At 43.4% G+C, this 27,799-nt stretch overlaps 1 protein-coding gene across 1 annotated transcript; it reads left to right on the top strand.

Annotated features, from left to right (window-relative positions):
• Window positions 1-115: 115 nt before the first annotated feature.
• On the top strand, window positions 116-27,599 carry supt5h (SPT5 homolog, DSIF elongation factor subunit). The gene is given in 32 exon segments (XM_029428450.1): window positions 116-260; window positions 464-569; window positions 1,250-1,406; window positions 1,499-1,567; window positions 2,915-2,920; window positions 4,212-4,223; window positions 4,310-4,379; window positions 5,138-5,206; window positions 5,459-5,524; window positions 5,620-5,650; window positions 6,103-6,171; window positions 11,520-11,771; window positions 12,423-12,512; window positions 12,598-12,668; window positions 13,083-13,188; window positions 13,322-13,412; window positions 14,093-14,229; window positions 15,408-15,563; window positions 16,084-16,230; window positions 16,336-16,482; window positions 16,898-17,023; window positions 17,214-17,298; window positions 17,939-17,964; window positions 17,966-18,068; window positions 20,303-20,405; window positions 20,557-20,684; window positions 21,491-21,596; window positions 21,713-21,871; window positions 22,203-22,371; window positions 22,775-22,972; window positions 26,681-26,776; window positions 27,124-27,599. Coding segments are annotated over 31 exon segments (3,273 nt in total). The 5' UTR covers window positions 116-260; window positions 464-482; the 3' UTR covers window positions 27,265-27,599.
• The last annotated feature ends 200 nt before the right edge of the window (window positions 27,600-27,799 follow it).

Raw genomic sequence — 27,799 nt, 5'->3', positions numbered from 1 at the left:
TATAGTATTAGTACAGCAGTATAACAGGATATTTCTTTGTTTAGAAGTTATTTTCAACAAAGAGCGATATCAGGCAGAGGGAGACCTCTTCCTCTTTTGACCCACCCATCGTCCAAAACCCCGCGAGAGATTACGCAGTTTCCCGAAATCTCGCGGTTCCCCAAGAAGACGTGAGAAGCATCAGACTTATCGAAATAAGCTGATATTTACTTTTATTTAACAACTAACAAGACATAAAGCAGGAGCGGGAGTTAAAACAGGTAAGTAGCAGCCGTGGAGCTTATTAGCTAACATTTGATTGCAGCTGTTTTTGAGATATTCATGGAAACTACATTAGCATGCTTTGCTAGGCCAACCGTGATTGTTATGACCCGGATGCTTTGGTGCTGCTAGCTTAGCCGTTAGCTGCCTTTTAATTCAAACTTTAAGTGAAGTGGTTTTGTGTTTATTTGCGCTTCTGCAGTATTCTCAGGGGGTACAAGATGTCTGACAGCGAGGACAGCGACTTATCCGACAACCAGAGTGAGCGCAGCAGCGACGGTGAGGCGGAGGAGGTGGAGGAGAATGAGGTATGCTAACCGCTAAGCTAAGTGATGCTTACTGCCCAGTGGGTTCAGGTAAACATTGCGAGTGAATGTGGCGGGGAACGTGCAATACAGTGCTAACAAACACACGCTGCTACTTATGTTATTAGATAAAGTACATTGTGTGTTGTTCTGTACACTTCATATGTTTGCAGTGGTGAAATGTAGCTAAGTACACATTTGAGGTACTTTACGATATAATAATATTTGACTAGATTCTCAAGTACAGATGAAACAAGTAGTTTAATAATCATTAAGTGGATTCACAGAAAATGATTTGATTTCATCGTTTAAGACATTTTACATCTCTTAGGAAAATGAACTGTAACAACACAAATGCAAGACGTACATGTTCACTACACAGCAACAACATTAAGACTCATCAAGTGTTTGCGTTCATGTGTGATGACATGATTGGATCGATTACATCATCTTTCACTTCCATTGTTCTTTATGTAAAAGTACATAAAAGCAGTTTTGCTCACGTTTCGTGTCGGGTGAGATTGTGCCAGAGATGTTGTCGTTGCTGATGTTAGTTTGCTGCCACTTCCTGTCTGTGTTTACCATGCACATAACTTACTTTTATTCGTTTCAGTTCTTTTACTTGAGTGAAGGATCGGAATACTTCCTCTACCACTGATTGTTTTTTGCTGCTCCCTCCCCAGGAGGAGACAAACAGCCCTGTGGGCAGCGACAAGGTAGCAGAGGAGGAGGGGGAGGACCTGGAGGATGAGGAGGAGTATGACGAAGAGGAGGAGGAGGACGATGATGAACGTCCCAGGAAGAAGCCGAGACACGGAGGCTTCATCCTGGACGAAGCCGGTACAGATGGACTCCTTCAGTCTTCATCTGATGATCTCCTCTTCACGTTTCTGTTTAAACACCGTCCTCCTGTCTCTGTCCTCTCTGTCTAGATGTGGACGATGAGTATGAGGACGAGGAAGATCAGTGGGAGGAAGGAGCTGAAGACATTCTGGAGAAAGGTAAGGAAGCTGTTCAGAGAGAACTTTTTCATGTTTTACTCTTCAGGTGTTGTCGATCAAACATCAACCCAACAAAACACCCGAAACACCCGAAACACCCAAACCTTGTTCCTCACGAGATCCATGAAGCTCTCACATCTCATTCTGAAGACCAACACACAACACTGCAGTCGCAGCAGTGTGGATCCTGAGAGCAGTTTAACACACACACACACACACACACACGAGAGAACACACGCACGAGAGAACACACACGCACGAGAGAACACACACACGCACGCACGAGAGAACATACACACACACACACGAGAGAACACACACACACACACGCACGAGAGAACACACACACACACACGCACGAGAGAACACACACACACACACACACGAGAGAACACACACACACACACACGAGAGAACACACACACACACACGCACGAACGAGAGAACACACACACACACACACACACACACAAATCTGGCAAAAGTGCAAAACAAATTGAAACGTTTAAACAACTAAAGAATTCTTTGGCGGTAAAACAAAATCTACATGATTTGTAATAAACCGGTTGTTACAGTTCGGTGTGTCCTCATCACATCCAACACACACACATGAAGATCCATCTGTTCTCAGATCGTGCTGCGTGTGACCTCTGACCTCTGGTCCTGGGGATAAACAGTGTTTTCCACACTTCCTGCTGCACAGGGTGTGAGACAGTGCCAGAGCCAGAACATCTTTATAATTCATAATCATGTGTTGACAGGTTGATGTAAATGTTGTACTTTGCTTCTAAAGACGAGCGACCACAGAAACGTCAACACTTCTCAGCTGCTGACTCCTGTCGTAGTCTCGTGTGTGTTCAGTCGTTGGATTTATCTCCAGCACACAAACTGGTTGAGTTTCTATAAAGACACTGAAATGCTCTTCGGGCCTTTTCACACCTTCCTCGTCGACTTTCAGGATTCACAGTTTGAACCAGAACCGGTTCATCAAACTGAAGCTGCGCCTAGTTTCTAACGTGACGAAGGTTTTTATGATGCTTCAGACTTTCGGGAAGTTAAGCCGGCTGCGGTCAGAACGAGCTGTGAGAGCAAATGTTTAACTGTGGAGGCTGTTGACTTTACAAAGAGTCAGTTTCCTGCGTTTATTCAAACGTCAGACACGCTATGGAGGGAGCAGCAGCTCGTGGAGCTCGTGACGGCGCACTATAACTACAATGTGATGTTGTGTACAAGCTGAGCTCGGAGCTTCAGGTGTGAAAAGGCCCCTGAAGGTGTTTGTACTGTAACGTGCTGCAGGTGTCTGACTGAACTCTCTCTGGTGTCTCTTGTCATGCATGTCCTCTTCAGTCAACGGTAATTCTGCTCCGGACACTCTCCTGCTCTGATGTTGATGTATTCATGTTTATCTGAAGCAAATGGAAAATCAGTTTCATCCATTTGATAAAATCCATGTTCCCAGAATGTATTAACCCCCCCCCCCCCCTCATCTCAGCACAGCTGTGTTTGTGAGCGTGAGCGTGCGGCGCCGTACGAGGAAGCGCTGAGGGCAAATCATTGTTGACACTTCCTGTTGGTTACTGAATTGGCACAAACTGAGCTGAAGATGTGCTCATTGAACAAACGTCTGTACGCTTGTTGTTGGATCAAAGCAGATCCTGGATCAGATATAAAGCTTCCACGTGTTCGCTGTGTTTCTGCGTAAAGAATATTTAATCACACATGTTGTGAGTATTCCTTCAGAGGACCAAGTGTGATCATTTGCCCGACGCTGCTACCTGGTAGACGGCGGCCATGTTTTTATTTGAGTTTTTTGGACTAACATGTGGTTGAAGCTTCTCGTGTAATGCATCGTGTCACTCAAGGCCGTACAGTAGAAACAGGAAGTGGTGCGTCGACGCAGACAAACGTCCACAGAAATGCTTCCATCGTGCAGAAGCTGCAAACCGGTCTGATGATGCGTTCAAAGACCGCTGCTTCCTCAGTTGGATACAGAACTGAGGCGATCGGTGCTCTGGAGGCAGATCCGCCTCACAAATGTGACGTTTGGGTCAGTTGTTAAATTCAACTGACGTCGCGTTTCTTTTTGCAACCAAATCTTCATCCTGGGAGTTTCCCTCCTCCTCGTCACTTTCAGGTCGTGGGAAACGTTTTCCTTTTTGTAGCGAGCAGCGAAAATCAGAAAGTGTGAGCGCGACGACGTCCATCGAGCAGCCGTAGTTTCTACTGTACGTTGACCTTTGACCCTCACTGGCCTCATCTTCTCTGTCATTAATCTGTGGTCTGTTTCTCCCATCATGCTTTGTGTTGCTGCTGCCTGATGAACAATGTGGTCTGTCCTCTTCGTCCTCCTGCTGAACCGTCTTCTCATCCTTTTTTAAACTGATGCTTGTTCCCCATCTTCCTGCTGCCCCCCCCCCCCCCGTCCTTTTCTCTCTTCCTCCTCTTTTTGTCTTTGCTTCCTTTTCTCTGATTTCTTACTTCTCATTTCTTTTCTCCACTTCTCCTTTGGTTTCCTAACTCTCGTCTCCCCGTCTTCACTCCCTTTGATATTTTATTGCCTTTATCCCGACTTTATCTCTGCTCCTGCTCTTCCTCTTTTATCCTCCTCTTCCTCTCTTTTCTGTCACTGGACGGTCCTGAGCAGAGGAGGCTGAAGGTAAGCCTAACGTGTTCATTCATCTAAATTCATTTAATGTTTCCATTAAACATGCAGAATATAACCCCCCCTCCCCCCCCTCTCAGTGTCCAACATCGACCATGTGGTTCTGGATGAAGACCACTCTGGATCCAGACGGCTGCAGAACCTCTGGAGGTAACAGCTGCTTTAACGCCACCGTTGGGAGTTACAGTCCGACTACAGTGGGACGTTGTGACGGAGAGGTTCCACTTCCTGTCCCCTGAAAAGTCCTTCATTAGTTCTTCTCTGCTCCTCGTCCTGAACTTGTTTTACATTCAGGGTTTCTGCAGATCCTCAAAGACTCATCTAAAAAACAATCGGTCTTAATTGGTATTAAAATATCTCAAATCTTTCAGAATTCTTGGGAAATAATTTTTGTTAAATCTCTAAATAATTCTAAACGTATATTTAGTTTCTCACATTAACATTCTGAGATAATATTCACACGTTTAAAACTCCTCGTTCCTCTACCTGCATCACGATGACTCCACAGCTGCCAGACATCAAAACATTAAAGGAATTCAAGACGTTCTCATCTGGAGTCTTCATATTAATATCTTTGAAAACAAAGTGCTTAAACACAGCTGTACGATGTTCACTTCTTCTTCTGCAGCTGTTTAACTCGTATTCACAGCAGAATTAGATGTAAACTCATTAATTCACATGTTCTCTTGCTGTTCTGGAAACACGTTTAACGTCTGCACAATATTTAGTGGAACACTTGACTGATTGTAAGTTCTGCCGACATGTTTAGTTCTCCCAACAAGCTGTGTTGTGGAGATAAAACAGACAAAACGTCTTGTTGATTTACGTTGTGCATCGTTGGCTAACTGTGTTCTGTGTGTGTTCTGTGTGTGTGTTCTGTGTGTGTTCTGTGTGTGTTCTGTCTGCAGAGACTCCAGAGAGGAGGCGCTGGGGGAATATTACATGAGGAAATATGCCCAGTCCTCAGGAGGCGAGCAGTGAGTACCTGTGACTCTGATAACTGCAGAACTGTGAAGAGATTTCTTTCTTACTGTCAAATGTATTTATTGTGTTTTCAACATCTTCAGTTATGAGTCTGAACGTTTCGTTGTTCCTGCTTTTATTGTGAAAGCCGTTATTAAAGTCTCACAACGTGGAAACTTTCTCTTTCAATTTGATGTTTTATTTTGGGAACACAAACAGAACAGGAAGCATGTGACGATAACCTTGTCTTCTTCTGTGGTGTGCAGTTTCTCCGGAGGGTCAGAGGAGCTCTCTGATGACATCACTCAGCAGCAGCTACTTCCTGGAGTAAAGTATGTGAACGCTCATCCACCAATCAGCATCAAGAACACCTGCACGAGTAGATTACAACGTTTTCTTAATGTTCGAATGTGTTTGTCGTCAACAGGGACCCCAATCTGTGGACGGTCAAGTGTAAGGTGTGTTTCCTCGGTCACACACACACACACACACACATGTACAGAGACACACACACACACACACGCATGTACAGAGACACACACACACACACACACATGTACAGAGACACACACACACACGCATGTACAGAGACACACACACATGTACAGAGACACACATGTACAGAGACACACACATGTACAGAGACACACACACACACACACACACACATACAGAGACATACACACGTACAGAGACACACACACACACACATGTACAGAGACACACGCACACACACACACACACATACAGAGACACACACACACACACACACATACAGAGACACACACACACACACATACAGAGACATACACACGTACAGAGACACACACACACTCACACATGTACAGAGACACACACACACATGTACAGAGACACACACACATTTACTCAACTTCTTCTGTCTTGTTAGATTGGAGAGGAGAGGGCGACGGCCATCTCACTGATGAGGAAGTTCATCGCCTACCAGTTCACCGACACGGTGAGAAAACTGCACTTAATTATTTCACGTTACTTTTGTGAACGCTCTGCTCTGATTGGCCAGTGAGGCTGAACAGTGTCTGCAGACGTTAATCATTATATGTTCTGATGTGTGAGAAATAAACTCACCTTTGTGCTGCAGCTGATTATTGTAGTGAATGAATCATATTGTTATTTATTCTTATTATCCTCGTGTGAACTCTTATTTGTCCTGTTCTGTGATTCTTTGTTATTGCTGCTACGACACTTGAATCTCCCTCCAGAGACTAACAGACATGTATCTCTGTCTTAACTTGTACTGAGTCATTTTGTAATCTCTTAATGAGAGTTTAAGAGATCCTGTCATTCATCTGCAGAGACTACTGGAGAACAAAATGTATTTTAAATCAGATAGTGCTCATAATGTCATTGGATAAAATATGGAAAGTGGATGAAACAAAATGACTACAGAGACACAAACTGACTACAAAATGACCACAAAGAGACACAAAATGACTACAGAGAGACACAAACTGACTACAAAGAGACACAAAAGGACCACAAAGAGACACAAAACGACCACAAAGAGACACAAAATGACTAGAGAGACACAAAACGACCACAAAGAGACACAAAATGACTACAGAGACACAAACTGACTACAAAGAGACACAAAACGACTACAAGAGACACAAAACCACTACAGAGACACAAAACAACCACAAAGAGACACAAAATGACTACAAAGACACTACAAAGAGACACAAAACGACTACAAAGAGACACAAAACGACTACAAGAGACACAAAACCACTACAGAGACACAAAACAACCACAAAGAGACACAAAATGACTACAAAGACACTACAAAGAGACACAAAACGACTACAGAGACACAAACTGACTACAAAGAGACACAAAATGACTACAGAGACACAAAATGACCACAAAGAGACACAAACTGACTACAAAGAGACACAAAATGACCACAAAGAGACACAAAATGACTACAGAGAGACACAAACTGACTACAAAGAGACACAAAAGGACCACAAAGAGACACAAAACGACCACAAAGAGACACAAAATGACTAGAGAGACACAAAACGACCACAAAGAGACACAAAATGACTACAGAGACACAAACTGACTACAAAGAGACACAAAACGACCACAAAGAGACACAAAATGACTACAAAGAGACACAAAACGACTACAAGAGACACAAAACCACTACAGAGACACAAAACAACCACAAAGAGACACAAAATGACTACAAAGACACTACAAAGAGACACAAAGTGACTACAAGAGACACAAAACCACTACAGAGACACAAAACAACCACTACAGAGACACAAAATGACTACAAAGACACTACAAAGAGACACAAAACGACTACAAAGAGACACAAAACGACTACAAAGAGACACAAAACGACTACAAAGACACAAAACGACTACAAAGAGACACAAAATGACCACAGAGACACAAAAATACCACATACAGACACACAATGACTACAAAGAGACACAAAACGACCACAAAGAGACACAAAATGACTACAAAGAGACACAACAAAGAGACACAAAATGACTACAAAGAGACACAATGACTACAAAGAGACACAAAATGACCACATAGAGACACAATGACTACAAAGAGACAAAATGACAACAAAGAGACACACAACGACTACAAAGAGACACACAACGACCATAAAGAGACTCTACAAAGAGACACAAAATGACTACAAAGAGACACAAAATGACCACATAGAGACACAATGACTACAAAGAGACAAAATGACAACAAAGAGACACACAACGACTACAAAGAGACACACAACGACCATAAAGAGACTCTACAAAGAGACACAAACTGACTACAAAGAGACACAAAACGACCACAAAGAGACACAATGACCACAAAGAGACACAATGACTACAAAGAGACACAATGACTACAAAGAGACACAATGACTACAAAGAGACACAAAACGACCACAAAGAGACACACAACGACCATAAAGAGACGCTACAAAGAGACACAAAATGACCACAGAGACACACAACGACCACAAAGAGACACTACAAAGAGACACAAAATGACTACAAAGAGACACAAAATGACTACAAAGAGACACAACATGACTACAAAGAGACACAAAACGACTACAAAGAGACACACAACGACCATAAAGAGACTCTACAAAGAGACACAAACTGACTACAAAGAGACACAAAACGACCACAAAGAGACACAAAGAGACACAATGACTACAAAGAGACACAATGACCACAAAGAGACACAATGACTACAAAGAGACACAATGACCACAAAGAGACACAATGACTACAAAGAGACACAAAACGACCACAAAGAGACACACAACGACCATAAAGAGACGCTACAAAGAGACACAAAATGACCACAGAGACACACAACGACCACAAAGAGACACTACAAAGAGACACAAAATGACTACAAAGAGACACAAAATGACTACAAAGAGACACAACATGACTACAAAGAGACACAAAACGACCACAAAGAGACAAAATGACTACAGAGACACAAAATTACTACAGAGACAAAACGACCACAAAGAGACACAACATGACCACAAAGAGACACAAAGTGACTACAGAGAGACACAAAACGACCACAAAGAGACACAAAATGACCACAAAGAGACACAAAATGACTACAGAGAGACACAAACTGACTACAAAGAGACACAAAAGGACCACAAAGAGACACAAAACGACCACAAAGAGACACAAAATGACTAGAGAGACACAAAACGACCACAAAGAGACACAAAATGACTACAGAGACACAAACTGACTACAAAGAGACACAAAACGACCACAAAGAGACACAAAATGACTACAAAGAGACACAAAACGACTACAAGAGACACAAAACCACTACAGAGACACAAAACAACCACAAAGAGACACAAAATGACTACAAAGACACTACAAAGAGACACAAAGTGACTACAAGAGACACAAAACCACTACAGAGACACAAAACAACCACTACAGAGACACAAAATGACTACAAAGACACTACAAAGAGACACAAAACGACTACAAAGAGACACAAAACGACTACAAAGAGACACAAAACGACTACAAAGACACAAAACGACTACAAAGAGACACAAAATGACCACAGAGACACAAAAATACCACATACAGACACACAATGACTACAAAGAGACACAAAACGACCACAAAGAGACACAAAATGACTACAAAGAGACACAACAAAGAGACACAAAATGACTACAAAGAGACACAATGACTACAAAGAGACACAAAATGACCACATAGAGACACAATGACTACAAAGAGACAAAATGACAACAAAGAGACACACAACGACTACAAAGAGACACACAACGACCATAAAGAGACTCTACAAAGAGACACAAAATGACTACAAAGAGACACAAAATGACCACATAGAGACACAATGACTACAAAGAGACAAAATGACAACAAAGAGACACACAACGACTACAAAGAGACACACAACGACCATAAAGAGACTCTACAAAGAGACACAAACTGACTACAAAGAGACACAAAACGACCACAAAGAGACACAATGACCACAAAGAGACACAATGACTACAAAGAGACACAATGACTACAAAGAGACACAATGACTACAAAGAGACACAAAACGACCACAAAGAGACACACAACGACCATAAAGAGACGCTACAAAGAGACACAAAATGACCACAGAGACACACAACGACCACAAAGAGACACTACAAAGAGACACAAAATGACTACAAAGAGACACAAAATGACTACAAAGAGACACAACATGACTACAAAGAGACACAAAACGACTACAAAGAGACACACAACGACCATAAAGAGACTCTACAAAGAGACACAAACTGACTACAAAGAGACACAAAACGACCACAAAGAGACACAAAGAGACACAATGACTACAAAGAGACACAATGACCACAAAGAGACACAATGACTACAAAGAGACACAATGACCACAAAGAGACACAATGACTACAAAGAGACACAAAACGACCACAAAGAGACACACAACGACCATAAAGAGACGCTACAAAGAGACACAAAATGACCACAGAGACACACAACGACCACAAAGAGACACTACAAAGAGACACAAAATGACTACAAAGAGACACAAAATGACTACAAAGAGACACAACATGACTACAAAGAGACACAAAACGACCACAAAGAGACAAAATGACTACAGAGACACAAAATTACTACAGAGACAAAACGACCACAAAGAGACACAACATGACCACAAAGAGACACAAAGTGACTACAAAGAGACACAAAATGACTACAAAGAGACACAAAATGACTACAAAGAGACACAAAGTGACTACAAAGAGACAAAATGACCACAAAGAGACAAAATGACTACAGAGACACAAAATTACTACAGAGACAAAACGACCACAAAGAGACACAACATGACCACAAAGAGACACAAAGTGACTACAAAGAGACACAAAATGACCACAAAGAGACACAAAATGACCACAAAGAGACACACAATGACCACAAAGAGACACAAAGTGACTACAAAGAGACACAAAATGACTACAAAGAGACAAAATGACTACAGAGACACAAAATTACTACAGAGACAAAACGACCACAAAGAGACACAACATGACCACAAAGAGACACAAAGTGACTACAAAGAGACACAAAATGACCACAAAGAGACACAAAATGACCACAAAGAGACACACAATGACCACAAAGAGACACAAAGTGACTACAAAGAGACACAAAATGACTACAAAGAGACAAAATGACTACAGAGACACAAAATTACTACAGAGACAAAACGACCACAAAGAGACACAAAGTGACTACAAAGAGACACAAAATGACCACAAAGAGACACAAAATGACCACAAAGAGACACACAATGACCACAAAGAGACACAAAGTGACTACAAAGAGACACAAAATGACTACAAAGAGACAAAATGACTACAGAGACACAAAATTACTACAGAGACAAAACGACCACAAAGAGACACAACATGACCACAAAGAGACACAAAGTGACTACAAAGAGACACAAAATGACCACAAAGAGACACAAAGTGACTACAAAGAAACAAAGTGACCACAAAGAGACACAACATGACCACAAAGAGACACAAAGTGACTACAAAGAGACACAAAGTGACCACAAAGAGACACACAATGACCACAAAGAGACACAAAGTGACTACAAAGAGACAAAGTGACTACAAAGAGATCCTGTTTCACAATGATGCTTCTTGTAATGTGAGTGTAAACACTCCAACCCCCCTGCACCCCACAGCCTCTGCAGATCAAGTCTGTTGTCGCCCCGGACCACGTCAAAGGTTACATCTACGTTGAGTCGTACAAGCAGACGCACGTCAAGTCGGCCATCGAAGGCATCGGCAACCTGAGGATGGGCCTATGGAACCAGCAGATGGTTCCCATCAAAGAGATGACCGACGTGCTGAAGGTTGTCAAAGAGGTCACCAACCTAAAGCCCAAGTCCTGGGTCCGGCTGAAGAGAGGCCTGTACAAGGACGACATCGCTCAGGTACACTAACGACCTCAGCAGCTGGAACACGTGTGGGATGAACGCCCGGTGGCAAAACATCTGGGAGATATTTCTCTTTTCTAAGCATTGAGAGAAATACTTTAAATATTTGAGGCTTAGCACAGCAGGAGTCGGAGCGTCTCCAAACTTGAGTTTTAATATTTCAACAATATGATAAATATTACTCATATTTTTACCAATACAATGATAATAACTTTCTTTGTAAGGCTTTTAAAATGCACCTACGAGAGTATGGCATTAAAAACACAACTTATTCTTTGTATTTTATTTATTTACTTTAATACAAATAGAATAAATTAAGTCTTTATTAATTTATCATTGAGAAAGATTTGCTGCTTTAGTGTTGAGAGTTGTTGCTGTAAGCAGGAAGCGCTGTTTGGCCTTGAGACCTCGTGTTGATACACGGGTACATGTTCTATGTGTTTTATCTGAAAGACTTCCTGGCTCGTGTCTCTTTAATGATTTTGGGTTTTGGACTGTTGGTCAGACAAAACAAGACATTTGGAAGTCGTCACCGTGGATACTGAACTTACTCTACTGTGCTAATGAACAATATCATGAACTCTGGTTCAGATTAATGTGTTCATTGATGGTGGAAGCACTGAGCTCTGTCGTCTTCTTGTTCTCCAGGTGGACTACGTGGAGCCGAGTCAGAACACCATCTCCCTAAAGATGATCCCCCGTATTGACCTAGACCGCATCAAGGCCAAGATGAGCCTGGTGGGACAAACTCACAGCAACACACACTTCTGCCCCCATGTTCCCTGTATGTAGAGTTAACTTACGTCTGTCTGTCTGTCTGCAGAAAGACTGGTTCGCTAAGAGGAAGAAGTTTAAGAGACCTGCTCAGAGGCTGTTTGATGCTGAAAAGATCAGGTACACACACACACACACACACACACACACACCCCCCAATGACTGGTACTGTAGATGTCTACAAGATGAAACAAAGAGAAGAGACAGAGAAGTGACAACAATGAACGTGTCTACTGGACATGTTCTCGCCCCCTGGCCTTCACCTGCAAGATGTCTCTCCAGGACACGAACCAACCAGGAGACTCAAAAATACAAAGAGATGCAAAACGACTATAAAGTGTGTGTGTCTTGCTCCTGTGTGGAGACGTAGTGGGGCCTTTGTCTCATAAAGGTTGGTTGTTATACAATATTTAGATTGTGGTGATAATTAGACCACGAACCCTCGTACTGTAGACACATGACGCCCCCTCCTCTCTAAAGTCATTGAATTGTTTCATAGTGTGCTTGACTGACTGGTGATGGTTTGATTGACAGGTCCCTCGGAGGGGAGGTCAGCCACGATGGAGACTTCATGATCTTCGAGGCGAACCGTTACAGCCGCAAAGGATTCCTGTTTAAGAGCTTCGCCATGTCTGCTGTGGTGAGAAGCGTCTTTCATTTCAGGAGACACGCATGAGGAACACGAGCGCCCTCGTTAGCTGCGGCCTCTTTACTCTGAAACCAAACGTCTCTGTGTAGCAAAGCCCTCAGCAGCTGTGTTTCACTGCTCTCAGATCACAGACGGAGTGAAGCCCACGCTGTCAGAACTCGAGAAGTTTGAGGACCAACCAGAAGGAATCGACCTGGAGGTGGTCACCGAGTCAGGTACACTGTGTGTGTTTAAGCTAAATGCTGATTGTAGGCTGAAGATGATCAGGTGGAGGTGAAGCGTCAGTGACTTTAGTGCCTGCAGAGAATGTGTGTGATCACTTTGTCCTGCGATGAAATGACACGACCACAAAAAGTCAGTGGATATTTCTTATGTTTAAGAATTTCAAAATAAGGGCGTATCTTAAGGATGATATGTATCAATGTTTTCACTTTGCATGATGACATTGGTTTGTTGATTTAATTATTAATAACATATTGATCAGCTCGATGGATCGACACCCCTAGTGATTAGTGGGCTGGTTTTTAATTAATTTATCCTAAAGTTAAATGTAAACTGAGAAAACAGTTGAATTCAATAAAAACGTCATTCAGTTTTAAGAACTGTGCTTTTAGTTTGATGATTTGACTGCCGACATTATTTATTATTAGTTTATATTATAGTTATATCGAGAGCTGTCGAGCGATTATAGAAATGTATCTAATTCAGTACAAGCTCCCATATGTAGATATTTAAACTCAAACATTACATTATCTTGGCACAAACACTGAATATAAATATCTAAAGGGGGCATTAGTTATTTTTTAAATTAACTTGTTATTTGACAGCTCTTATGATTTCTTTTCATGCTGATTTCCTTCCATAATTGTCAAGTTTCTTTGTTTTGTGTGCGCAGGTAAGGAGCGTGAACACAACCTGCAGGCCGGTGACAACGTGGAGGTTTGTGAGGGAGAGTTGATCAACCTGCAGGGAAAAATCCTCAGTGTGGACGGCAACAAGATTACCATCATGCCCAAGCACGAAGACCTGAAGGTGCACACACGCACACACACACACTTTGATCCCTCATTGACATAATGCATTCTCTAGCTACTACTTACCCTAAAAACCTACAATGCAGGATCGTCCTCACGGTGCAGGATCGTCCTCACGGTGCAGGATCGTCCTCACGGTGCAGGAACGTCCTCACGGTGCAGGATCGTCCTCACGGTGCAGGATCGTCCTCACGGTGCAGGAACGTCCTCACAGTGCAGGATCGTCCTCACGGTGCAGGATCGTCCTCACGGTGCAGGAACGTCCTCACGGTGCAGGATCGTCCTCACGGTGCAGGAACTTCCTCACGGTGCAGGATCGTCCTCACGGTGCAGGAACTTCCTCACGGTGCAGGATCGTCCTCACGGTGCAGGATCGTCCTCACGGTGCAGGAACTTCCTCACGGTGCAGGATCGTCCTCACGGTGCAGGAACTTCCTCACGGTGCAGGATCGTCCTCACGGTGCAGGAACTTCCTCACGGTGCAGGATCGTCCTCACGGTGCAGGATCGTCCTCACGGTGCAGGATCGTCCTCACGGTGCAGGATCGTCCTCACGGTGCAGGAACTTCCTCACGGTGCAGGATCGTCCTCACGGTGCAGGATCGTCCTCACGGTGCAGGAACTTCCTCACGGTGCAGGATCGTCCTCACGGTGCAGGATCGTCCTCACGGTGCAGGAACTTCCTCACGGTGCAGGATCGTCCTCACGGTACAGGAACGTCCTCACGGTGCAGGAACGTCCTCACGGTGCAGGATCGTCCTCACGGTGCAGGAACTTCCTCACGGTGCAGGATCGTCCTCACGGTGCAGGATCGTCCTCACGGTGCAGGATCGTCCTCACGGTGCAGGAACTTCCTCACGGTGCAGGATCGTCCTCACGGTGCAGGATCGTCCTCACGGTGCAGGATCGTCCTCACGGTGCAGGAACTTCCTCACGGTGCAGGATCGTCCTCACGGTACAGGAACGTCCTCACGGTGCAGGAACGTCCTCACGGTGCAGGAACTTCCTCACGGTGCAGGATCGTCCTCACGGTGCAGGAACGTCCTCACGGTGCAGGAACGTCCTCACGGTGCAGGAACGTCCTCACGGTGCAGGATCGTCCTCACGGTGCAGGATCGTCCTCGCGGTGCAGGAACGTCCTCACAACAAGGGTTTGAAACTGTGTGTTTTCTCCCAGGACCCCCTGGAGTTCCCGGCTCACGAGTTGAGAAAGTATTTCCGTATGGGTGACCACGTGAAGGTGATCGCCGGGCGATACGAGGGCGACACCGGCCTCATCGTCCGAGTGGAGGAGAACTTCGTCATCCTCTTCTCCGACCTCACCATGCACGAGGTACCTGCTCTGCTCTTTCATTCATTTGATACTGAGGTTAAAAATCATTAAATGTAAACGGGACACACTCCATATTAACGGCACTTCAACTAACGGTGATGATATCAACGTCTAATATTGTTGTTGAAGAAAACACTCAAATCTAGAGTCAAACAATTTCAACGTTCCCAAAATTGACGAAAAAAGATGAGACTAAATATAAATCTGTTTCTCCGTATCTGGACTACAGCAGCACATAATGACTGACGTTAACGTTAACGTTACTAACACCAACAGAAACCAGCTCATATTCAATACACTGACGACACTAAAGCTCTTACTAAGATGAGACGACCAAAGGAAAACAGGAAGAGGTCGTCAGTCTGAATATCATTAAACATTTAACATAACTATTCCAAACTTAGGTTTTATATTTCTTTAATGTGTGTGTGTGTGTGTGTGTGTGTGTGTGTGTGTGTGTGTGTGTGTGTGTGTGTGTGTGTGTGTGTGTGTGTGTGTGTGTGTGTGTGTGTGTGTGTAGTTGAAAGTGTTACCCAGAGACTTGCAGCTCTGCTCGGAGACGGCGTCCGGTGTGGATGCGGGAGGGCAGCACGAGTGGGGTGAGCTGGTGCAGCTGGACCCGCAGACCGTGGGAGTCATCGTGCGACTGGAGAGAGAGACGTTCCAGGTAATAGTCTGCTCCGGGACGGACGTCTGCATTGTTTAATTCAAAGCGCAGCAGACGTAAACCTTCACAAACAATGAAGTGACGCGTTGGGTGAATGTCTCGCAGGTGTTGAACATGCACGGGAAGGTGATGACGGTGCGGCATCAAGCGGTGAACCGCAGGAAGGACAACCGCTTCGCCGAGGCTCTGGACTCGGAGCAGAACAACATCCACGTCAAGGACATCGTCAAGGTCATCGACGGGCCGCACTCTGTAAGAGTTCATTTCTGATGCGTCTGTAACTCAATGCACATCCAGCAGCTTCTACAGTATTCACTTCGTCTTCACAAAGACTCCATCGTTTACTTTGGAAGTAAACAGTGGCTTTAAATCTGCACTTTGTTTAAACTGGAACATTTCTGAGGAGTGATTCAGCACTTCTGTAGAATCAGGGAGGCTCTCTAACGGGAGGTGCAGACAATAGCCCACGTTATCCAAACACTGGAAGCAGTGGCCCGTGATGCGTGTTTGTACCAACGTGTGTGTGTGTGTGTGTGTGTGTGTGTGTGTGTGTGTGTGTGTGTGTGTGTGTGTGTGTGTGTGTGTGTGTGTGTGTGTGTGTGTGTGTGTGTGTGTGTGTGTGTGTGTGTGTGTGTGTGTGTGTGTGTGTGTGTGTGTTCCTCCGCAGGGCCGTGAGGGAGAGATCCGTCATCTGTTCCGAGGCTTCGCCTTCCTCCACTGTAAGAAGTTGGTGGAGAACGGCGGCATGTTCGTCTGCAAGACCCGACACCTGGTGCTGGCTGGTGGATCTAAGGTCAGTGTGACGCGGCTCTGAGGGCTCCTATTGGCCGACAGGTTTTCACTTCATGAGGAAATTGATTCATAAATACTGAGCGGAGAGTTTAGTGATGTTGTTGCTTCAGTGTTTAGTTTGTTTGGATGAATCAACAGGAGGGACAAACACACACTGTGAAAGCTTGTCTGAGTGTTTCTTCCTCTTTCAGCCAAGAGACGTGACAAACTTCACAGTTGGAGGATTTGCTCCGATGAGCCCTCGCATCAGCAGCCCCATGCACCACGGAGGAGGAAGTGAGTCACATGACGGACGCTTGTCCTGCTGCTCTGTTGGGTTATCTGTCTTTATATTAGCGTTCAACAAGACTTTCTAAGATCATGGCTGATGGAGGTGGTGTAGGTGATGGAGGTGATGGAGGTGGTGTAGGTGATGGAGATGGTGTAGGTGATGGAGGTGGTGTAGGTGATGGAGGTGTGGAGGTGATGGAGGTGGTGTAGGTGATGGAGGTGATGGAGGTGGTGTAGGTGATGGAGATGGTGTAGGTGATGTAGGTGATGGAGGTGTGTAGGTGATGGAGGTGGTGTAGGTGTGGAGGTGATGGAGGTGGAGTCCTGTAGACTTATAGAAGTTGAGCTGAATGTTTGTATCCTGAGAATCGTTCTCTGTGAATCACAAACACTTCCTGGTTTTGTTCTTTATATGAAAGTAAACTGAACAAAACAAATTATATAAATTTCAAATTTAAGTTCAATTTCTTGGATATTTAAATCTCAAATAGAAACACAAATGAGCTTAAGAGTTTAAGAGTTTAAGAGTTTAAGAGTGTATAAAGGACTTCAGGTGTGTTGAGTGTTTGGAGACTTCAATACTTAGCTGTCTTAATCTCCAAGAGTCTGGTTGTTGTGCTGAGTCTGTGCTTCTGTCGTCCTGCAGGTTCTCCACAGAGAGGGGGAGGAGGAGGGGGGAGGGGGGGGAGGAGGAGGAGGAATGGGGCGGGGCAGAGGAAGAAGAGACAACGAGCTGATTGGTCAGACGGTCCGCATCTCTCAGGGGCCTTACAAAGGTGAGACTGAAGGAACCAGAGCAGCATCTCTTCTGTTCATTGTGATGAAAGTGTTTGTGTGTCGGCCGCACTAATATATTATTATGATGATGATGATGATGATGATGATGATGATTATTATTAATATGATGATGATTATTATTATTAATATGATGATGATGATTATTATTATTAATATTATTATGATTATTATTAGAATTATTATTATGATATTATGATTATTATTATAATTATTATTATGATATTATGATGATTATTATTATTAATATATTATGATTATTATTAGAATTATTATTATGATATTATGATTATTATTAGAATATTATTATGATATTATGATGTATTATTATTAATATTATATGATTATTATTAGAATTATCTTCTTCTTAGTCTCTTCTGCTTCTTCTTCTTCTGCTTATTCCTGCTTCTTCTTCCGCCTTCTTCTTCTGCTCTTCTTCTTTCTTTTCTTCTTCCTTCTTCTTCTCTTCTTTGCCTTCTTCTTCTTCTGCTTCTTCTTCGCCTTCTTCTCTGCGCTTCTGCTTGCTTCTTCTTCTTACTCTTCTCTGCTTCTTCTTAGAATTCTTCTTCTGCTCTTCTGATTCTTCTTCTTCTCTGCCTCTTCTGCTGCTTCTTCTGTATTCTCTTCTTCTGCTTCTTCTTCGCCTCTTCCTTCTCTATTCTGGCCCCTTCTTCTTCTTCAGCATTCTTCTTCTGCTCTTATGCTGCTTCTTCTTCTTCCTTCTTCTTCTGCCTCTTCTTCTTCCTTCTTCTTCTGCCTCTTCTGCTTCTTCTCTCGCCTTCTTCTTCTGCTGCTTCTTCTTCTGCTGCTGCGCTTCCTTCTTCTTCTTCCTTTCTTCTGCTTCTTCGTCGCCTTCTTCCTCTGCTCTTCTTCGCCTTCTTCTTCTGCCTGTTTCTTCTTCTTCTCTTCTGCTGCTTCTTCTGGCCCCCTTCTTCTTCTTCTTCTGCTGCTGCTTCTTTCTGCTGCTTCCATTCTGCTGCTTCTTCTTCTGCTGCTCTTCTTCTTCTCTGCTTTCTTCTGCTTCTTCTGCTGCTTCTTCTGCTGCTGCTGCTGCTGCTGCTTCTGCTGCTGCTTCTTCTTCTGCTGCTTCTCTTCTGCTTCTTCTGCCTTGGCTGCTCTTCTTTCTGCTTCTGCTGCTTCTTCTTCTGCTCTTCTTCTTCTGCTCTTCTTCTTCTTCTGCTGCTGCTTCTTCTTCTGCTTCTTCTTGTCTTCTGCTTCTCTTCTTCTTGCTGCTGCTTCTCTCTTCTGGCTTCGTCTTCTTCTTCTGCTGTTCTTCTTCTGTTTATTATTATTATGATTATTATTATGATTATTATTATGATGATTATGATTATTATTATGATTATTATTATGATGATTATTATTATTATATGATATTATTATTATGATGATTATTATTATGATTATTATTATTATGATTATTATGATGTTTATTATTATTATGATTATTATTATGATTATTATTATGATTATTATTATGATTATTATTATGATGATATTATTATTATTATTATTATGATTATGATGTTTATTATTATTATTATTATGATTATTATTATGATTATTATTATGATGATTATTATTATTATTATTATTATTATTATGATTATGATGTTTATTATTATTATTATTATGATTATTATTATGATTATTATGTTTATTATTATGATTATTATTATTATTATGATGATTATTATTATGATGATTATTATTATGATGTTTATGATTATTATGATTATGATTATGATTATTATGTTTATTATTATGATTATATTATGATTATGATGTTATTATGTTTATTATTATTATTATGATTATGATTATTATGTTTATTATTATGATTATTATTATGATTATGATGTTTATTATTATGATTATGATGTTATTATGTTTATTATTATTATTATTATTAGATTCCAGCAGGTTTGTGTGATGCAAACATTTCCAATAACTCCAGAGTTATCCAACATATATAGAAAGAAGAATTCACGTGTTTTTATCAAAACAAATATTCTATTGTTGGTGTTTAGCCTCAAAAACACACACACACACACACACACACACTCACACACACATTTGAGTATTAGGAGCCGTTAACCACAATAACAAATCAAATCCTTTCTTTAGACCGATGATGTTTAAAATATGTAGTTCCGTCTTCCTCCTTGTTGTTCTTTTAAATGACGATGCTGATGAACTTTCCTACATTTCCCAGGATACATTGGGGTGGTGAAGGATGCAACAGAGTCCACAGCCAGAGTGGAGCTGCACGCCACGTGTCAGACCATCTCTGTAGACCGACAGCGACTAACCACCATGTACGTACACGCAGTGTCTGCTGTGAGGGTGTCCTGGAGGAGAGATCTTCTCTTTATGTTTCTCTCTCAGGGCAATGAGTTAGTGTTCCTGTGTATCTACGTTCAGTCTTCCCGTACATTAACCCTCTCACCCTCTCCCATCATGCACCAGGGGAGCTAAGAGACACAGTGGAATGACCTCCACCCACGGGCGTACGCCCATGTACGGCTCCCAGACCCCCATGTACGGCACGGGTTCCAGAACGCCCATGTACGGCTCTCAGACGCCGATACATGAAGGTGAGACCCTCAGTGTGCAGCGCACAGCTGTTCTCGTGTGTTTTAATCTCATTATTATATTTATTTACAGTTGTGTCTGCCTGTCTGTCTGTGTGTCTGTCTGTGTGTCTGCCTGCCTGTCTGTGTGTCTGTCTGTGTGTCTGTCTGTGTGTCTGCCTGTGTGTCTGCCTGCCTGTCTGTCTGTGTGTCTGTCTGTCTGCCTGTCTGTGTGTCTGTCTGTGTGTCTGCCTGTGTGTCTGCCTGTGTGTCTGCCTGCCTGTCTGTCTGTGTGTCTGTCTGTCTGCCTGTCTGTGTGTCTGTCTGTGTGTCTGCCTGTGTGTCTGCCTGCCTGTCTGTCTGTGTGTCTGTCTGTCTGCCTGTCTGTGTGTCTGTCTGTGTGTCTGCCTGTGTGTCTGCCTGTGTGTCTGCCTGTCTGTCTGCGTGTCTGTCTGCGTGTCTGTCTGTCTGTGTGTCTGTCTGTGTGTGTGTCTGCCTGTGTGTCTGTCTGTGTGTGTGTCTGCCTGTGTGTCTGTCTGTGTGTCTGTCTGTGTGTCTGTCTGTGTGTGTGTCTGCCTGCCTGTCTGTCTGCCTGTGTGTCTGCCTGTCTGCCTGTCTGTCTGTGTGTCTGTCTGTCTGCAGATTTCAACACACTGACTTTATTTAGTATGAGTGTTTGTGTAACAGTGTTGACCGTGTTGTGCAGCAGCTGTTTTATTCCCATTAGAAACAACGACAGTCTTCACTTTGTGACGTAATGAAGAGTCGACGTCTCGTCCACGAGGCGACAGGAAACGTTTCTGATCGCTCGATGTTTTTCCCTCCAGCAGGAAGCCGTACGCCTCACTACGGCTCTCAGACCCCACTGCATGATGGGAGCAGGACGCCGGGTCAGAGTGGAGCCTGGGACCCCAGCAACCCCAACACACCTTCCAGGTCACACACACACACACACACACACACACACACACACACACACAGTGTTTTAAGTGTGTACCTTTTTCATGTTGTTTATTTGTAAATGTTTCCTTTTTGTTGCGTCCTCTCTGCAGGAATGATGAGGAGTACGACTTTGGCTACGACGACGAGCCCTCCCCGTCCCCTCAGGGCTACGGGGGGACACCCAACCCTCAGACCCCGGGTTACCCAGAAGTCCCCTCGCCGCAGGTCAACCCTCAGTACAACCCTCAGACGCCGGGCACGCCTGCTATGTGAGTGTCAACACACATATAGTTTTAAATGTTATGTTTGGGCTCTGACTAAACTCTGGAGCTCTTGTGCACCATGCTCTACATGTTGTTCAGAGCAGGAAAACAACTTTTGTCCTTTTTTGGAATATAATGTTGAAAGACGCTTTCTACATCCTGGTGTTTTTAACTCTGAACGTCTGGATCTGAAGTTCTCAGAGAAACAAGCTGACAGATGTTAGCGGCAGCCGAACAGCGTGCAGGAGGAACTCTGATGTTTAACCTTTGAATCAGAGAGAGAAGAACCCCCATGATGCACTGCTGCTGACTGACCACTCTGTATTTCTGTGTGTAGGTATAACACAGAGCAGTATTCTCCCTACGCGGCCCCCTCCCCTCAAGGCTCCTACCAGCCCAGTCCCAGTCCTCAGAGCTACCACCAGGTGGCGCCGTCACCGGTCGGATACCAGAACACACACTCACCAGCCAGCTACCACCCGACTCCCTCCCCCATGGCTTATCAGGTAGGACTGTGGAATCAGAACAATGTCGAAGTAAACGTTAGAAATGTCTCAACAGTGTCGGTTCAGTGCGTCTTCACAAACACTTGATGATCCACCTCTGTCTGAGAAGTTGTCAGGTCCATCTTTTTATATTTTAATACATCATTTGGGTTTTGTTAGAATACCAGAACTACGTCGTAGCTAACGGCTGGAGTGAGTTATTGTTCCGCCGTGTGTTCACACGTTAGAGAAGGTTCCATCGCTGCACAGATCAGTGAGCAGAACCGCCAACTGTTCTGTTGAGTCGCCTCTCAGCATGTTGGGCTTTTATTGTGAAAGGTCAGAACGTAAAACGCGAGCTGATGACAGTTTGACCTTCCTAGTCTCTCCCCCCCACCAACAGCGCCTCTTGTTGCTCCCACAGGCCAGTCCGAGTCCCAGTCCTGTGGGCTACAGCCCCATGACGCCCGGAGCGCCCTCTCCTGGAGGGTACAACCCTCACACCCCCGGCTCCAACATAGAGCAGGGCAGCAGCGACTGGGTGACCACCGACATCCTGGTCCGGGTCAAAGACTCCTTCATGGACCTGATGGGGCAGACCGGGGTCATCCGGAGCGTCACGGTAACACACACACACACACACACACACACACACACACACACACACACACACACACACACACACACACAATATTAACCCTCGATTTACCCCAAAAATATTTTGTCCCTGAAAATGAATGAATATTATTTACAAACTGTTTTCAGTTGTAATGTTAGAATCTAAATGTTCTCTGATGTCGGAGCCTTCTCTTCTTCTCTAACTTCAGCCTAAACATTCAAGAACGCTTTTCACCGGCAGCGCAAAACGTCCGTAGCGCCCCCTGGTGGCCTGCGGATCAGGAAGCGCAGAGTTTCATATGCAGCCGCTTTCTATGAGCGAAGCCTTTTTAAACGTTAATATCGTGCAGCCTTAGTGTCGGAGATCAGTGCAGTGATGTGCTAGTTACTCGCCGTCCTCGTTAATAGACGGAATCGGAGTTTCGGGCTTCCGGTGGAATCGCAATGCATGCTGGGGTGGCACCAACTCTACAAGGGCCGCCATATTGGATTTCTTCTCTACGTGTTTTTATTGTATTTATTCTTCGAGCGTGTTGTAAACAAAGCTACTGCTCTACGATGACTTCTGAGTCTCTTATGATGAGGTTCAGAGGAGGAAAGTCGAAGCTTTGATTTAAAGGTTTCAGGAACAAAACTGGAGCTTATTGCCCGGGTGTTTGCTGCATCAGGGTGTTTGCTACATCAGGGTGTTTGCTACATCAGGGTGTTCGCTAGCATCAGGGTGTTTGCTACATCAGGGTGTTTGCTACATCAGGGTGTTTGCTACATCAGGGTGTTTCGCTGCATCAGGGTGTTTGCTGCATCAGGGTGTTTGCTACATCAGGGTGTTTGCTACATCAGGGTGTTTGCTACATCAGGGTGTTTGCTACATCAGGGTGTTCGCTGCATCAGGGTGTTTGCTGCATCAGGGTGTTTGCTACATCAGGGTGTTTGCTACATCAGGGTGTTTGCTACATCAGGGTGTTCGCTGCATCAGGGTGTTTGCTGCATCAGGGTGTTTGCTGCATCAGGGTGTTTGCTGCATCAGGGTGTTTGCTACATCAGGGTGTTTGCTGCATCAGGGTGTTTGCTACATCAGGGTGTTTGCTGCATCAGGGTGTTTGCTACATCAGGGTGTTTGCTGCATCAGGGTGTTTGCTACATCAGGGTGTTTGCTGCATCAGGGTGTTTGCTGCATCAGGGTGTTTGCTACATCAGGGTGTTTGCTGCATCAGGGTGTTTGCTACATCAGGGTGTTTGCTACATCAGGGTGTTTGCTGCATCAGGGTGTTTGCTACATCAGGGTGTTTGCTGCATCAGGGTGTTTGCTACATCAGGTGGGTGTTTGCTACATCAGGGTGTGTTGCTACATCAGGGTGTTTGCTACATCAGGGTGTTTGCTGCATCAGGGTGTTTGCTACATCAGGGTTGTTTGCTACATCAGGGTGTTTGCTACATCAGGGTGTTTGCTACATCAGGGTGTTTGCTGCATCAGGGTGTTTGCTACATCAGGGTGTTTGCTGCATCAGGGTGTTTGCTACATCAGGGTGTTTGCTGCATCAGGGTGTTTGCTACATCAGGGTGTTTGCTACATCAGGGTGTTTGCTGCATCAGGGTGTTTGCTGCATCAGGGTGTTTGCTACATCAGGGTGTTTGCTGCCATCAGGGTGTTCGCTACATCAGGGTGTTTGCTACATCAGGGTGTTTGCTACATCAGGGTGTTTGCTACATCAGGGTGTTGCTGCATCAGGGTGTTCGCTACATCAGGGTGTTTGCTGCATCAGGGTGTTTGCTGCATCAGGGTGTTCGCTACATCAGGGTGTTTGCTACATCAGGGTGTTTGCTGCATCAGGGTGTTTGCTGCATCAGGGTGTTCGCTACATCAGGGTGTTTGCTACATCAGGGTGTTTGCTGCATCAGGGTGTTTGCTGCATCAGGGTGTTCGCTACATCAGGGTGTTTGCTGCATCAGGGTGTTTGCTGCATCAGGGTGTTTGCTGCATCAGGGTGTTCGCTACATCAGGGTGTTTGCTACATCAGGGTGTTCGCTGCATCAGAGACGGGCAGTGAGGAGCAACCAACAGCTAACGAAAGACTTTCAATCACAGAAAAAGAAAAGACGAAGCTTTTGGTTATGCCGAGTGGCGTTTCAGTGCCTGATCCCTTGAGACTGCAGGATGGCCGGGTCAATGAAAACAACAGCATGACTTCTTGGCTGCCGATATACCTCAGCGATATAACATTATGTTTAATGTCTGACCACCAGGGAACCATGTCGAGTTTCATAAACGAACTTTGAAAGAATACAAAGAAGGCAAATCATTTAGACAAATATCTTTCAATCCTCTTGCAGATTCTGAGTTTTGCTTTTTGAAAGCTAAATGTTCTCATTCAATGAAACTTCCCACACGACACATTCAGCATGGATCTGCACAGTCAAGAAAACTGGCGATATCATAAGTGCTTATTGCAGTTGTGTTGCAGGGTAAGCTATTATAAATATATACCTAACTTGTGTTTGTTCATTATTATAAAACTCAATATATAGAAAGTACATTTGTCAATATATAAATAGTAGATAGACGACACACCCCAGGTCGAGTTCAGGATCAGGGATTCATTTGTTGGTTTCCTTGCATGAAATGAAGATCTCTTGGGCTCCCAAGACTTCCCATTGTAATCCTGTCTCTTTACAGCTGTGGTCCGTGCTAGCCTTCTGTCTTTGTTTGTTAGTGCGGTTGGAAATGGAAATAGTTTGAACGGGGGCTTGCAGTCGCAATGTTTTACATCGTGAAGCTCGCAATGAGATTTCTGGCCCAGTTATATTTATCCTTTCTCTCCCACAGTTTGAACATCCTGTTCACACACACATGTGTCCTAATTCCCAGAACTAGAAAAGCGATGATCACACACTAACAACTAGGCCAAACACAATGTAAAACACGCAGAAGAAGAAAATCCAATATGGCCGGGGGGGCCCTTGTAGAGTTGGTGCTCACTGTTCGAACTACGCCCGCCACCCCAGCATGCCATTGCTATTCCACCGGAAGCCCGAAACTCCGATTCCGTCTATAGTTGAAACGCGGCTCACTCGTGTTCCTAAATAATATAATGAATATATAATATATATATATATATATATATATAATAATATATAGATGTATCTATCATTTTATATATATATATATTATATCTATAATATTCTCTAAGAAGAGAGAGAGAATGTATAGAGAGAGGATATGATATAGTAGATTATATATAGTAAGTAGTAGAGGTATTATATATATCTATAAAATATAAGTATATATAGTATATATATATATATTATATATTACTCTATATATAATATATATATATATATATTATATATATTATATATATATATTTACTATATATAATAAAATTATTACTATTCTTACAATATCTCTAAAACATACTATATATCTCTATATATACTATTATATTATTCTTTAATATAATATTAATAAATTTACTCCTCTTTATAATATCCTAAATCAATTACATCCTCTTCATATATATATTATCTATTAATTTATTACTTCTTATCTATACTTATTATATATATATATTTTTTAATTTAATTAATTATGAGATATATAATAAATTACGAACTGGACATAAACACAAAATATGTGAAGTTTCTTTAAGAAGCACATTTATGTTTCTGTGATGTTAGAAATTAATAGTGTGTGTGTGTGTGTGTGTGTGTGCAGGGCGGGATGTGTTCAGTGTTCATGCAGGAGTCGGAGAAGGTGGTCAGTATCAGCAGCGACCACCTGGAGCCCATCACTCCCACCAAGAACAACAAGGTAACTACCAGCGGCGCCTCGTCATCCTTCACCTGCAGATTTCATTCCCGTCTTTAATCCAGAGTTTATATTTGCACTTATTATATAACGAAGAGAAGCCAGAAGCGTCTTGTGAAGAACCTTAAAGGGTCAAAGATTGTATAATTCATCACAAATTGATAGAAAGTTACAATCAGCAGAAGTTTCTGCTGATTAAATAATCTGGTTTTGAGCAACAAACTCTCTCCACTCACGTCTGTGGATCTCTGATGCAAACACGGTCACGTGACGTTCACGTGACGTTCACGTGACGTTCAGGCTCTTTGGAACAAACGTTAAAAAGCGACTTCCTGTGGCCGTGTGTGCAGGTGAAGGTGATCCTGGGCGAGGACCGCGAGGCGACGGGGATCCTGCTCAGTATCGACGGAGACGACGGCATCGTCCGCATGGAGCTGGACGACCAGCTGAAGATCCTCAACCTGAGGTTCCTGGGCCGCCTGGAGCACTGAGAGAGGGAGGGAGAGGGACTGGAGCACAGAGACACACAGAGAGGTGGGAGAGGCACACACCACGTGTGTTTAGGTTGTGTAAAGAGCCACACACACACACACACTCTCAGCTGGTTAGAGGAGGAATCATGTTCCCCTCACGCTCTGCGTGGCTCCGTGTGCCGCAGCTCTCTCTCTCCTCTGACCGCTTTTATTTTTTTATTTTTTGTTAGCGTTCTGTATTCTCACTAGTCTGGTCCGGATCTGTTTTAGTGCTTTCTGAATGTTCTTCAGTACTTTGGTTGGTTTCTTGGTGGAGAGTTAAAGTGTAACATGTCAATAAACTGTGAACCAGTGCACGTCGTCTGCGTTGTGATTTATATTATGCTTATTATTAATAATTTAATACTATTAATATTATTATGATTATTATTCTTAATAGTTATTAAATTATTATTAATATTTTATAATTATTATTTATATAATTAGTATTAATAATAATATTATAATATTATAATTAGTATTAATAATAATATTAATATTATTATAAAATATA

This window comes from Cottoperca gobio, unplaced genomic scaffold (genome assembly GCF_900634415.1).
Source record: "Cottoperca gobio unplaced genomic scaffold, fCotGob3.1 fCotGob3_93arrow_ctg1, whole genome shotgun sequence".
NCBI lineage: Eukaryota > Metazoa > Chordata > Actinopteri > Perciformes > Bovichtidae > Cottoperca > Cottoperca gobio.
This window is presented reverse-complemented; position numbering and strand designations above follow the sequence as displayed.